Below are 14,720 nucleotides of genomic sequence, written 5' to 3'. Positions count from 1 at the left end.
AACAAAATAAAAATTAAATTCTGTTTTTGCATATGATATGGCACCCCCCCAAACTACGATATAAAAAAATACAAGACTTTTTATCAGATGGTAACAGACATCAGTGATCAAGAAAGTCATGATACTATTAATGCACTCTATATAATCTATATAATTAATAATAAAGTAAAATGAATAATATTGGACAGATAAAAACAGCAACCCCAGTGGTGCCCTGCAGTGATAATTAGGGGTGGGTGATATGGCACGATATTTCAGGGTATAGTATCGTTTTTTGCGTTTGATACGATATGGCACAGCCCTAGTGGTGGAAATAACAGGTGTAACAGACAGCTTGCTGAAGACAGACAAACTACACTCTATTAGAAGCAATATCTTATTTTAAAAAAATATTAGTTTAAAAAAATCAACTGTTTCAACTAAAACGGTAAAACAAGGTAAGTGCTTTTTTTTTTTTACTATGGCTACTTCTGTTTTTTTTTTTCTCCTGCTCTCTTCTGCTTGTATATATTTTTCATCTTACAATGCTTTTTTCTCTATCTCTATAAGAACATATTTCATCATACAGTATATACGACTGTTGTAAATGTTTGTAAGACTTTGATGGATAATCATTTTTTTCCCTCTGTGGTGTGTTTGTAGAGCACATTCCTCTGAGGCTGAGGGGAGGAGTAGGAAGCTGTTCTGGATGGCTGCAGGTGTATCATAATAAAACATGGGGGTCTGTATGTGGTGATCTCTGGGACATCAGGGATGCTCAGGTGATCTGCAGGCAGCTGGGTTGTGGGCCGGCGCTGAGTGCTAATAGAAGAGCTGCTGATGGTTCTGGTGGAGGAACTATCTGGATGAACAGAGTGAAGTGTAGAGGGAATGAGATTCACCTGTGGGACTGTCCTCATTCCCTGAAGAACCACACTGACTGCTCCCACAGTGCTGGAGTCACTTGTGGAGGTCAGAGGAACAGACACAATTGAATATATTTGCCTCCTAACTGTTACAGAAACTTTACACATGCTTGAGAAAAATACTTACATCACATTGTTATTTTATGCTCACTCACTAGGCTTCCTGTATCATACTTTGCCTTTAAATAATAAAAGAGGACAGATGGGACATTTTGTCTTGCAAGGTCAGGGACCACTTTTCTCCATTGTAAACAGGCTTGATAGCAACTTCGGTAACTATTGTTGATCATAATGTTGGTCACACACATTTGGTTTCCATCATTTAATAATTGTAATGTTTTTGGGAAGGATAGAAAGTAACAATAGTGAGAGTCTGTATGTGCTTTGCACTAGTCTGTCTAGATCATTCTGTGTTTATAGACATTTCATATGTCATCACAAAATTATTCACATCCAATAAAAGGACTGTGTTCATGTATAAATTGTCTATACATTTTGTATATTTGTTTTTTTAGATTCTCAACCACAGACAAGAAGAATCATACTTCCACAAACTCCTCCACCAGCTGTTCCCTCCATCTATCCAGTGTCTCTCCTGGTTCTGGGATCTGTGCTCTTCCTGGCCTTAGTGCTTCTGGTTGTGCTGTTTTATCAGAACAGAGTGCTCAGGAGAGGTAGGGGGATTCAGAGATCATCTACAATCCACTTTCTGTACTTTCTCTAATCATCATTAGTACTTCAGTCTGTCATCAGTCTTCTCTTCTACTGAACTGACTCCATGTTTCTCTCTGTCTCTCTCACAGTGATCTCTAAGAGGAGGAAGACTTCAGCTGAGCCTGTCTATGAGGAGATTGACACCAGGCTCATCCCTAAAAGAATTACTGTCTCAACTGAAAGTAAGAGTAAAATGTTTTTTTTTCTCTCAAAGCAGAAATGTCTGGTCTTTACAGAAATAATGTAGCAGTTAATCAAATACTTGTCAGATAACTCTCTTTTCATATTGTTATATTTTAGTGTTTAAATATTTAGTGTTTTTTTGTAGATTTTCTTCCTTTGTTAATAAATTACACCAATTTATCTATCTTTTCTTCCCACTGAATAATGTTCTGAATAATGTATCTTCTCATTCAATAAAATGTATTTATAAAAGCTATTGGATAAAAAAACTTTTTAACAATAATTTTAGTTTTCTTTGCTTTTTATTGTTCTATGTATTGCTCTTTTATTGCAACTTTAATATTCACTATCATAGGGCACTACCAGTATTTTCAGTTTCCAGTAGAGGGCAGTGTTAGACTTTTAGACCCTGTGGATGTTTAGTTTCTGTAACAGTAATGCAAGATGATTGACAGGGATTATTTTATTGTTTGTGCATGGAGTTTCTGTAGGTTCACATGTGCTGTAGGTACCAAATGTGTAGCACCTCAAACTATCAAAATATGTTACTGTGCCTGTTTACTTTTTTGAGACCAGAAAGTTATTTCTGTGGCGAGAGGTCATGAGATCTTGGGGAAAAGGGAAAAGAAAGAAGAAGAAAAGGAAGAAATAGGGAGACACTTAAATCAGGCCCTCAAACCCACATTTACATTTTTGTAACAAATAAATAGAAAACACAGACACAAGCAATAACAATAAAAAAAAACACTTATTTAGAAAGCAATTTACAAAGCTTTGATCTGCTCTCCCTCTCCTCTCCTCCTCTTTACATCCTGGAAGCCTCCTTCTGCTGATCTTCCTCTTTCGGGTGGGGATGGAGACGGTGGAGAGGCAAGTGCTGCTGCTTGAGCTCCAGGACACTGAAGATGCTGGGTCTTCGGGGACTGGGCCTGAATTTACAGAAGAGAAAGATCTGTAGATTTACTTTCACATAGTTACTGTAGTCCTGTAATAGTTTATCCAAATAAGAAGATCTACAGTTCTCCATAGTTCATACATTTGTCTCATTAACATACACTGTTTTTAGCTTGTATGGGATCCTGGGCAAACCCCTGATTCAGCACTTCTCTCATACCATTTTATACACTGCCTGTATTTGTAATTAATGTACTAAACTAGAAATGTCAAAAAAGTAACCAAATAAATAACTTTACTGCAGGATACACACTATCATGATGAAATAATAGAATTAGTAAAACAACTATTTTTTTTAAACAAGCAAGCCTGGATGAAAATGTTCAGAACAGAGAATTAAGAATGACAAGTATTTAAAATTAAGTACAGATACAGTCCATCATTCATTCTGACAGGTGACTTTAATTTAGTTTTAGTCTTTTGTTTGTCACACTTTAGTCATTTAGTCAACAAAACATTTAAGCCTAGTCTAGTCAAATAAAAAGTATGTATTACATTTATGGTTTTACTGTTTTAGATGTGTATTATTTATTGCTAATATTTATTAAAACACCAGCTTTTAAGTTTTGTTTCATTTAAATTAAGCACAAGCTATTTAAAACAAGGTGTATGTATGGACATATTGACAATTTAAAGAACAACTCCCAGGTTCAGATGATGCAAAAATGAAAGACAACCAAAACTGAGATAAAATGGCAATACTGCTAATTGACATTCTTAAAACTACATTTCATTTTAACAGTTTCTCAACTAGAATCTCTCCTTTACTCACAGCTAAATTGGTGTACTCTCATTATATATATATATATGATATATATGTGTGTGTGTGTGTGTGTGTGTGTGTGTATAATAAAATAGCATTTTAAAATCTAAGAACTTGCTGACAAATATGATTCATCTTTATTCTGAAGTGCTCAGAATAGCAGAGGACTGACAGCTTAGGTACCATACTAATGCATACATAACTACATAGGTAGTTAGTTATCTATATTGTAATAAGTTGTTCACAGTCATTACATTGCAAAAAACTAAATCTTAGCAAGTGAAATTATCTAAATTTAAGGCAATAAATCTTATTTTCTTCTCTGATAAGACTTTTTGTCTTACTAAGCATTGTGTAAGTGTTAGATTATTTTGCTTATTTTAGGGATAATTATCTTAATCATTCTTACTTAGAATTTGTAATTTGAACTCAAAATAAGCACAATTAAGCAGCAATCAAGTTATTCTGATTCTTGTGTCCATAAACAGTGACTTTTTTGCTTGATTTAGGTGTTACTTCACTCATTTTGAGACTTTGCCATTGCTTTTTTGTAAGAAATCTTACTAAGATTTGTTTTGCTTAATACATATATTTGTCTTAATTTGCATATATTTTATGTCTAGTTTTTTTTTTTTTGCAGTGTAGTGTAAACTGCACTGTGAAGTTTTAAATTAAGGGATGAAATTAGTCCCCCTGTGTTAAAAAAAAAGCTTCTTTTACCCGGTGAAAATAGTCACACTTCCATTACATTATGCTAACATTACTTTGTTTTAAAGCAACTGACCTATAAAGATAGTGAGCCAAATTTAGGTCGAGCCAAGTTTATGAAACTACACACTTTTACTGCAGTACAGATTTACACTCTCTACTAAATAATCCATCTCAAAAGCAGAAAAAACGTACTTTATACTGGGAGGCTATATCGTTAAATATAGGGAGTATAGGGAATGTTTTCTTCTGATTTTGAGCTGGACTTTTTAGCAGGGTCAACATTACTGGCTTTCAGGAGCCTAATCTTTAAATTCTTAACAATTAGCTATATTGTAGCGAAGCTGCTTTTATATTCTGTTCACTGTGAATTCACTGTTCTGTTCTGTGCTGGGCTTGTGATTGGGGTAGGGGGAGGGGCAGAGCAGGAAAGCGCGTGTGTGTGTGTGAAGGGAGAGAGAGAGAGAGAGAGAGAGAGAAGAGCTGCCCGTGAGTGTGTGCTGAGAGTGAGAGCTAGAGTTAACCAGTTAGCACTAGCCTTTTGTTATTTTTCGTAGTGATGGGCATAACAGCTCTTTTAGATGAACTGAACCATTAGAATAAGTTCACTAAAAAGATGGGAGACGGAAAGGTCTCCCGTTTTTTTTACAAGTGTTGTAAAAATATATATAAATAACAAATATTGAAATATATAACTAAATGTTGGGTTTATTATACGCTATCGTATAATAAACCCAACAGTTAGTTACATATTTCAATATTTGTTATTTATATATATTTTACAACACTTGTAAAAAAAACGGGAGACTTTTCTTATTATGTTATTTGTAATGTGATTTATATATATATACATCACATTACAAATAACATAATACAAAAAATAAGTATGAACTTCTGCAACATAGATATTACATTAAGAGCAAAATTAACATAAAAAAAATTACATTCAGAAGAAAGTATCAACTTCAATGTGCAATCAAATTGAAAATAAATAGCGTAACTGTAGTGCAAAACAAAAGGTCAAGAAACTAAAATAAATACATATAAATAAAACAAAGACACATCCATACGCTCACTGTTGTGGGTGCAGAACAAATTAAATCCAAACAGGATCATCATGATAAAGGTGGCCTTATGCCCTTTACTTCAGAAACTTTGTCTATTGGTTATGAATATGCTTGTTATACAACTATTATTACTAATAGTAATAATATTATAAAAAAATAACCATGATAACAATATACGTTATTATTACTATTACCAGGCCTCAACCTTGTTTTTCTTTCTCGAGAGCGCCAGCCCTGATAACAGTTCAGTGAGTGAAGGAATCACTGAGCATTGAGCAAGTTTCCTCGCAATTAGAGTCTCCGCCACCATGATTCGCCGGTGATTCAGTGATTCACAGACCACACAGCAGTTCCCCTGCCGGCCTGTGGGGTCGCTGCTGAGCTTAACTACTGAACTGAGAAATTAACGAATCAGCTGGGGAAGTGATTGGATTCAGTTCGTTCACTCAAATGATTCATGAACGACACAACACTAATTTTTCGGCGTGGTTGCGGCCTACAGCAACCTGTGTTCTAAGTTAAGTCAATAAAGCGACTTAAACTGCCTACTCGGTCCTTCTTTCAGAGTCCAGGCGGACGCTACAATATATTTAAAACCCCTTCAGTCCAGTAACAGCTGTGTTTATTTGTTTTTTAAAGTCACTGGTTAGCACTGGTTGATCTCAGTTCATAATATTGCAGCAAATATCCAGCACAACAAACCCAGCTTTAAACCCAAACCATCGCTGTATAAACAGAGACAGAGGAGAAGTTTTCTTTCAGAAACAGCGAGGGTTACCTGCGTGTTTACTAATCCGTTACTCGTTCGTGCTGGCGTTAAGATCATTTGCACGTTAGGTGGATTTACAGGGCTAACGTGTATTTATCTTATTAATCTTTAGTGATAGCAGGTAAAATCTTGGCAATGAAAGCTATATGAGTCTCGTGGCTCGAGTTTATGGGGCGTTTGGGGACAGTAGAACCAAAACAGCTTAGCTATGTAAGTTAGTTTGCTAACTTACGGAGCTACTTCATGACGCAGATTAGTCCATTCATCATTAAATTATCATACAGTGCAAAGAACAAATGCTGTGTTCAGATGATGTGGTAAACTATTCATCTACATGTTGTTCTTTCTTAGCTATTCATGTGATTTTCTCTATCATTAACAGGGTGGTGAGCTTCCTGAGGATAGTTCTTTGAGGATAGTTATCCTGGTGCGTGTCTTTCGTCTGGCCTCTCAGAAGAAAGATCTGGAGAAGGTCACTAGAAGAAAGGTGAGGATCTAAATGGATGCTGGCCATCATTCTTTTATTTTAATTAAATTATATCAGTTATTCATATAGATTCTAATGAAATGTTAAACTTAATTACAGTTTGATTATTTCATCATGATTCAGAGAGAATTAAATAAAAAAAATTAAACATTTTGATGTATTTAGAAATAGGTTGGAAAATTATTAAAATCCATCAAAACCTTTTAAAATACACCCAAGTTACTGTTTGTATGCTGATTTGTGGCATTTGTGAATCTTGCAGGTATCTGAGAACAAAAGGCGGTAACAAAAAGGATGGATTTGATTTGGATCTCACCTATGTCACAGGTTGGGATGCTTTACCTAATTATGTAATCTTATTTGAATCTAGATTTTCTGCTTTTGGTTTGGGATCCAATAGTTAATAATGTTTGTTGCCATGTCTTTTCCCTCACCTGGAAAGCAGGCACTCTACAGAAATCCCATAAAAGTAAGCTTAACAATTAAGAAAATAAAATAAAACTGAAAAGTCTGTAGAAGGCAATTATTTTAGCTGAATTATTGATTTAAACAGATTTTTATGTAACAATGTTACAATTTGCTGTATTTAGGAAGCTGCCATATTTCTGGACACAAAGCATCCCGATCATTACAGAGTTTACAATCTCTGCAGTAAGTTAGATCATATAATATTATATTATATTGCTGGAGACACTCAATAAATGAGTGGTGCTGAGCATAGCTTTGGTCTTGTTTCAGGTCAAAAAGGCTACGATCCACTGTTCTTCCATTACAGAGTGCAACGAGTGATGATTGACGACCATAACGTACCGTCATTAGAGTAAGTAATGAGCAGCACTTTACTCAAATGCTTCTTCTGCCGTTAACGTTGTGTTCCATTTAGCTTTTATGTTGGATGTTGGAGCTGGGAATAACTTCACACCTGAGTCGACAACGTTCTGTTAAAATAACTGTACAAAATATGTCGAAAAAATGTCTTACCCTATAAGTGAAACTTGCACCTGTACATAACTAGCTATTTTTGAGGTGTGTATGAAGCACTGTGGAACAGGGTCATGAAAAACCTGGAAAAGTCAAGGAACTTGAAAATAGTCATTTTCAGGCCTGGATAAGTTTTGGAAAAAAACAAAACAAAAAAAAACAAAGTCAAAGTCAAATTTACTCTTTGTGATCTTTGTGTTTCCATTTATCGACTCTGTTTATCGACTGAGAAAAGCTATTTAAAAAATAATTTGATAACTTGATTGGAGTTTCAGATGGAATATAACTGTAAATTCACAGAGAAAAATCTAGGTGTTTAGGCTGTAATTAAGCTCTTGCTCTCTTCCACTCTTTGGGAAGCATATTGGTTATATATGCAAGTAAATTACCAGTAATGGTGACAAGAAGGCAACATTTAAACAGATGCATTTAAAAGCTGTTAAAAAATAAAGAATCTACACAATATAGACACAACCTAAACATATTCCCTGACAGCCAGATATATGCCAAATTAGTTTATTTAAAAATTGATTCTGTTCAAAGTTTTAAACAGAAGATTCTATATCATGTTTGATGAAAGTGTGAAATACTGTTTACAGGTTAAACATTAGAAATGTTTACCAAATGTTTATGGGCCTGAGCTGATTAATACATCAGTGCAGAGTGAAGTAATTTAGCCCTACATTATGGAGCGCTCAGAATTTGACACATTTTATTATTGAAGATTGTGTCTTAGCATTGCTTAAATAAATGTTTTTTTTTAATTATTTAAATATATTTAATGTAAATATAGGCCTACTATAATCAGTTTTGATATACATTCTTGTCTACTCTGATGCTTTAAACACGCTATGGTCATTAAAATGTGCTGTGAAAGCATAGAAAAGGCACAGAAAATAATTTAAATTTATAGGTTAACACTATTTGTAATCTACATGTGTATACATATTTTACCCTTGTTTTCTTTTTTTCCAGAGGGAATTATAAAATAAGCTAAAGACTTTCATGTTTACTACAACTTAATTATTAATCATGTACCAGTGTTTTATAGCAAATGTAACCAAAAAATGTCCCACATTATATGTCCCAGGTTATAATTTTTTGCATTGTCAGCGATACCAGACGCACATTCACACACACAATGGAAACATGAACAGCTAGACGTGCTAATGAAACGTAAAATACTACTGCTTTTACTACTGTTGATGTTTGGTGCAGCCATCTTGCGTTCTGAACTTGTGGGTTTATTCCAGTTGAAATGTTCTACTTAGAACTTGGAAATTTCCAGTTCTGAATTCCTACTTCAGATGGAATGCAGTATAAGGATTCACATTAGAGCTCGACCCAACCTGCCCCATACACTGTCATTTTGAGCCAAAGCCCGAATTAAACCTGACATTTTTTGAGTAAGTAGAGCATTAAAACTGAGCTTTTAAAAAACATTTTCGTTCTGTTTAGAATGAGTGAAGAATGAATAAGACCTATTATTTAAGAAAAATATTATTAATTATTAGGAACAGATCTCCAAAAGATTATAACATGAACAATGCAAACAATGATCCAAAGGCCTAAACATTAGGCTACAACAATGTCTGAATGACTTTCCTCTAATCTAGTATAATATAACATGGTTTAAGAAAAGAAAATAAATTCTTTTATAATTTTATTTATATTTTTTTCCCATTTTCTCCCCAATTTACACAGCCAACCCACTCGTTAGGACTCCCCCTATCACTAGTAATGCCCCAACACACCAGGAGGATGAAGACTAGCACACTCTTTCTCCGATACATGTGAAGTCAGCCACCGCTTCTTTTCGAGCTGCTGCTGATGCAGCATTGCCAAGCAGCCAGCACATTTGGAGGAAAGCGCAGCGGCAGGTGAAGTGCGTAATATGGACAGTGTGCGCTTTGCACTTGTGCAACTTTTTTTTAAAAACAGTTTGATTTGTTTCTGCTATATTTTGATTCATAGCTTTATATAAAATGAAAATAACTTATAACTATATTATTTTCTTTAGCCCGAGGAACCTGAGGAAAGTGGTGGGAAATCTCGAGCCAGGTCAGACCTTGGGTTGGGTTTGGGCAGAGAACCTAAGCTCTTATTCACATATGGAACTTTGTGTTATTGTGTTCTCAGTGACATGTTGAACTACACTGCCAGTTTGAGGGAATGTCATTGCCATCCACTGCAAAGGAGGCAAAGGTGATGCTGAAGTTTTCACTGATTTAAAGACATCATCAATGTTTTCTATATGTATTTGATTTGATTTTTAGGTTAACCCATCACCATAGTTGTTCAGCTGAATGTCTAAAGCCATATCCAAACTGGATTCACTTATTCATTTTAGCTGAGGAGGGGTTTTTTTCACGGGTACGATGGTGTGTACATGGTTGATTGACAGCGTTTAGTTTGAGAGTGCGCAGGTACTGTATTTCTCCTGAGGTGAGGTGAATGTGTATGTATATATTCAGTGTGTCAGAACTGCTCCTTTAGTTTCTGCTGTGCTCAGTTGAAGACTGAGACCAAGTAGTTAAACATACAGCTCTGGGGAAAAAAATGGTTTTCATGCATCTTTGCATGTTCTCCTCCACCAGTCTTACACACTGCTTTTGGATAAGTTTATGCCATTCCTGGTGCAAAAATTCAAGCAGTTCAGTTTGGTTTGATGGCTTGAGATTATCCATCTTCCTCTTGATTATATTCCAGAGGTTTTCAATGAGATTTTTAAGTGGTTTCTTTTTTTCCCAGAGCTGTATGTCTGCACTCTCCTACAAAAGTATTGAAACACTGAGGCCAATTGATTTTTTTTTTCTTCTGCTCTAGTGAAAACATTTTGGTGTAACAAAAATATAATTTAAAGATGAATATTGAAGACAAATTGGTAAGTTCGGACAAAAGCTGAATTGTTGACCTTTTGTCTCCTATTCATCTTTTAATGTCAAACCCAATTTGTTTTCAGTCTAAAGCAGAAATAAAGAAATGAGACTGACTTATCAAGTACTTTTGGGGGGCAGTGTATGTTTAGGGGCTGTTTCCTGTGTAGTTCCAATTAAAATCTGCAGTCAGTCTGCTCCTTTCAGAGTGACTGCACTGTTATGTGTATTGGTTATGTAATTTAATGCTCCTGGGCATTGCTGTGTTTGTTGTGCAGGTGTGGGAAAGGGCAATGGCAGTGATCTGAAGGTGCGGATCATAGTGAAAAGAGAGCAGGTGTTCCAGTGTGTCTGTGCCACGCAGACGAACTGTAGGGTAAGCTAACTTTTAAAGGTTTTCTACAGTATAAAACTGTATTTACTTCCTCATAGTCAAATGACAAGAGTAGTTTCAGTACAAAAAAGTGAAAAACTGTGAACCTTAAACACAGTGGTTTCCTAATTAAAACCAGAGCTATATGGCATATCCAGAACAGACATGTGAAGTGGGCTAATCCCACAACCCCTAAATGATTTAGTAGTTTAGGGTGATTTCACACCTACTTTTTTTATTTGTCAAAATAAACTGTTCATATTTACGTGTAGTGCTGTTTGTTTGGACATGGATGAGTACAGTAATCACAACTGCAATGAGACTGCTGAGAACTGTTGGTCTGAACTCTGAATTGGTTGGTTTGTGATGAGAACATGATCTGACCTTGATCCAACCCATCTGTCAAGCATACTCTGTCAGTTTTAAGATGTGGAGTCAGTCAAATGAACACATGCCACCTCTGCTGTTGTTCCATGTTAAACTGCACAGAAATCGGTTTACTTTCTTGCTCCCAGCCAAGACAGCTCTGACCAACAACCAAAGAGATTACAAAGATTGTTGTGACTCATTTTGGTGAGCTTGAATTTTATCCTCTGTTAAAACAACAAACCATGAGGGAAATGCTCCAAGAGAATCAATTAATTACCTGACTTGGACCAGAGCAAACAAACTATAGTGTGAAAAAACAGCCTTACATACACTATTAAAAGATTTTGTACATACATACACTAGTGAAAGCGTTTGTGAATCGGTATCATCTTAACCCCAAATCATATTTTAAATATGTACTAAAGAACAACTTTTAAATATTCAATAAGCTCATAATATTGAACCTTTAAAGACAGTAGCAGCCCACTAAAACATAAATCACATTGTAATTGTTGGGAAAGGTCTTTCAGATGTTTGTCTTATGTTCCTTTGTGTTTATTTTACTGTTCGCTCATATACTGTGTTCTCATATTTTACCAGCTGTTCCCAGATACTGAAAACAATGCCGTGGTGATCAGCTTTCAGGAAGGGCCAGTGGTTTGTGGTGATGTTAAGGTCATGTTTGAATCCAGGGCTGTAAGTTCCCAATCTATTGTAACGTAAGAATGATTTTATGGACATCGTTTTTTCCAGTTGTTTGGCAAAATGTTTTTTCTCTATTGTTCTCTATGCCCAGGGTCTTCCAAAGGGGTATGAGGACTATCCTTTCTATTTCTGGTTCAACACTTCATTTGTAGAGAACAACAGGTGAGGTTTTTGCTGTCCATTGTCCTCAGAAGCAGACACTGGCTTTGTTTACCTACCAGACCACTCTGGTTTTAGATTTTATATATAAAAATGCCAGGCCACTTAATTCATTAATTAGAATATTTTGATATTTTGTCCCCTCTCAGTTTAGTAAACATTACTGCTTTCAATGTAAAAGGAAAAATCATATGGACTGCTGCTTGAATGCAATCTATAATGCTTTGGTCCCAAAACAGGCTCTATCTGTCAAGGGAGGAACTGGACAACCCACGTAAGTCCAAAACCTGGGACATCTACAAGGAGGACTTTGGTGTGACCGTGTCTTTCAGTGACCCTTATGTAGCAGACGACACTTGCTTGTGTATCTCAACTAAAACCCTTAAGCCCTGCACAAGGTCTAAATCTTTGCTCTAATGTCGGTTTTCACACACTTATAAAAGGTGAGTGATGTTTAGGGATTGGATTCGGGTATATTGTGCCCCTAAAGCTATAGCTATATAACCTCAACTTTATGTCCATAACCCATCTTCACTGTAAGAGCTTTTTACTGAGCCGTGCATACATCACAATATTATGCATTTGTTTGTCAAATGTTTTTTTGTCTTTAAATGAAGACAAATGTTTGTGTCAGTTTAGCATATTATGCTTCCAAAATGTAAATCTTACTCTTTAAGCTTGAGTGTACATCAAATAAAGCAATCGAGGCTGCCACTGTGAAATGGTCAATGGTTATGTGTGCAGAAACATTTTTTTGTAGTACACATGTATTGAAATAAATACTAATGTCTCTGTAACACTTGTCTGTCTCTTTTTTGAATTAACAACTGATCTGGGTTGCTGAATTTCTGCAATTGTTTTTAAGGATAGATCTGAGTGACTTGTTTTTTTAGAAGTAAAAAGTCTGGTCTTACAGGTGGGCATGCAACTCTAAACTTTTTAGAATCAGCAGTTTTAGAGGTGACCTTTTTCAGAAGCGCTGTCAGTGCCATTCTCATATAAAAGGCTTAAAATCAAATCTCAAATGTGCAGCTTTTATAATAGTAAATAAAATAATGTACTATGTAATTGTGTAGAACACAAACTGTATAAACACAAAATTTAATTCTAGAATTGATATACACTATCTGCTGCTGTCAGTACAAATGGATGGCTGGATCAAAAATCAGAGGGAAAATATTAAACTGGGGATTCACAAAAATGCTTTTTCTTAAGTTCTTAAGTTTATACTTAACTTAAGAGGTCTGTTTTGGTTATTTTTCTTAATGTTTATTTTGTACCAAAAAAATTGAATAATAATATATATACCTTTTATGATACACTCACATTTCAGTGCTTGGTTTGACTCTGTTTTTTTATTTTCCTAATGTTTTCTTAAGCCGTCACATCAGTGTATCAGCACTGGCATTCAGAGCCCCTTATTCACCATCGTACTCCATTGGACATTTCAGGGACAACAGCCTTTTTTGCCCAATTATAAACACTCTTCTTGTAAAAGTTATCCAGACATAGGTAAAAAAAAAAAAAAACAACAACAGTTGAACTATAAAGTATTGAAAGACTAGGATACTAAAAGCCAGTAATGTTAGCCCTGCTTTATTTGTCTCACTATCTTTATATATCAGTTGCTTTAAACATTATAATGTTAAGCATAATTTTATTTATAAATTTAAATAGAACAAAACATAAATGTTGTTTTAATAAACGTTAGCAATAAATAATCTCAAAATAACACATCTAAAATACAGCAGACTAATAGTTTAAACCATTAAACCCAGCCTTTCATTGAGCTGAGAGAAAATTAAGTGTGCTGTTCAATTTCCAACGTTAAGAAATGGGTTAGACAAGCTATACTAATGCACCATCCATCATCTCATCAGCTGTTCAGCTGTGACTTTTGGAAGAAACCAAAGTCAATAGAAAAGAGCGGGGGGGTGGCTTGAGGGTGTCTGAGATTTAATATAACAATATTATTTTAATATAACTGTTCATAGTTAATTATTATACTTACTCTGAATTACATAAGAGTGCTAGTAAAATATAAAAAAAAAAATATATATATATATATATATATAAACATTTCGGGCACCGTAGCCCCCACACCTAGTTTTGAATGGTCGTGTCTCCCCTGATTCAGTCAGTAAGAACAAGACGGTCGCCCTTTTCTTCGGGATCTTCAGGGAGTTTGCAGGAGGTGTAATTTAGGGGGAACAATCATTAATGTTGGGTTAAATAATCTAGTGTTTTTTCACTCTGGTGCTGAAGGTCCGCTGCGCTGCTCTTTACTGTTTCCCCTTTACTCTGTTTTCATTAAAAGCCCCTCAGTCTTAAAACAGCGGCAGTAAAACAGGCGGAGCGGTGGGCCTCCAGCAGCAGTAGTGATAACCCTGCCGGTGTAGAGTGGAGCAGCGCGAAGGGAGCTCTTTCAGTCCCGGTGAGTAATTTAGCTAGCTGGCTGTTTAAGCTCTCGGTGAAGCGCGGTCTTATTATAATACCTAACTACAGCGTGGTGAGACTATTTAAACTGAAGCGTGTTAATGGCGAATAACGCTGTAAGATAGCTAAGGCTAGCGAGCTACGGTGGAGCTGGCTAAGCTAATTAGCTTAGCCAGCTCCACCGTAGCTCGCTAGCCTTAGCTTCAGTTAGCCCCATTACCTGCAGCAGCTGCTCGTTCAGAAAAAAAAAACACAACCAGCGCTGTTTAAG

At 35.6% G+C, this 14,720-nt stretch overlaps 1 protein-coding gene across 16 annotated transcripts in view; it reads left to right on the top strand.

Annotated features, from left to right (window-relative positions):
• The window catches only part of LOC111197167 (scavenger receptor cysteine-rich type 1 protein M130-like), a 28,467-nt gene extending 15,657 nt beyond the window's left edge, over positions 1-12,810 (top strand). For 3 of the 16 annotated variants that reach the window (XM_049475162.1, XM_049475161.1, XM_049475150.1), the window contains 5 exons: positions 643-951; positions 1,064-1,129; positions 1,421-1,579; positions 1,709-1,801; positions 2,622-4,082. In XM_049475162.1, coding sequence (XP_049331119.1) covers positions 643-951; positions 1,064-1,129; positions 1,421-1,579; positions 1,709-1,801; positions 2,622-2,635 — 641 coding nt within the window. In that variant the 3' untranslated portion in view covers positions 2,636-4,082. Of the gene's footprint in view, positions 1-642; positions 952-1,063; positions 1,130-1,420; positions 1,580-1,708; positions 1,802-2,621; positions 4,084-6,445; positions 6,551-6,812; positions 6,878-6,992; positions 7,020-7,140; positions 7,202-7,288; positions 7,371-9,235; positions 9,737-10,685; positions 10,784-11,749; positions 11,846-11,945; positions 12,017-12,252 lie in introns of those variants that run through there. The other 13 variants (XM_049475163.1, XM_049475159.1, XM_049475160.1 and 10 more) reach the window with 11 other exon arrangements.
• The last annotated feature ends 1,910 nt before the right edge of the window (positions 12,811-14,720 follow it).

Source organism: Astyanax mexicanus, chromosome 2 (assembly GCF_023375975.1).
Source record: "Astyanax mexicanus isolate ESR-SI-001 chromosome 2, AstMex3_surface, whole genome shotgun sequence".
NCBI lineage: Eukaryota > Metazoa > Chordata > Actinopteri > Characiformes > Acestrorhamphidae > Astyanax > Astyanax mexicanus.
This window is presented reverse-complemented; position numbering and strand designations above follow the sequence as displayed.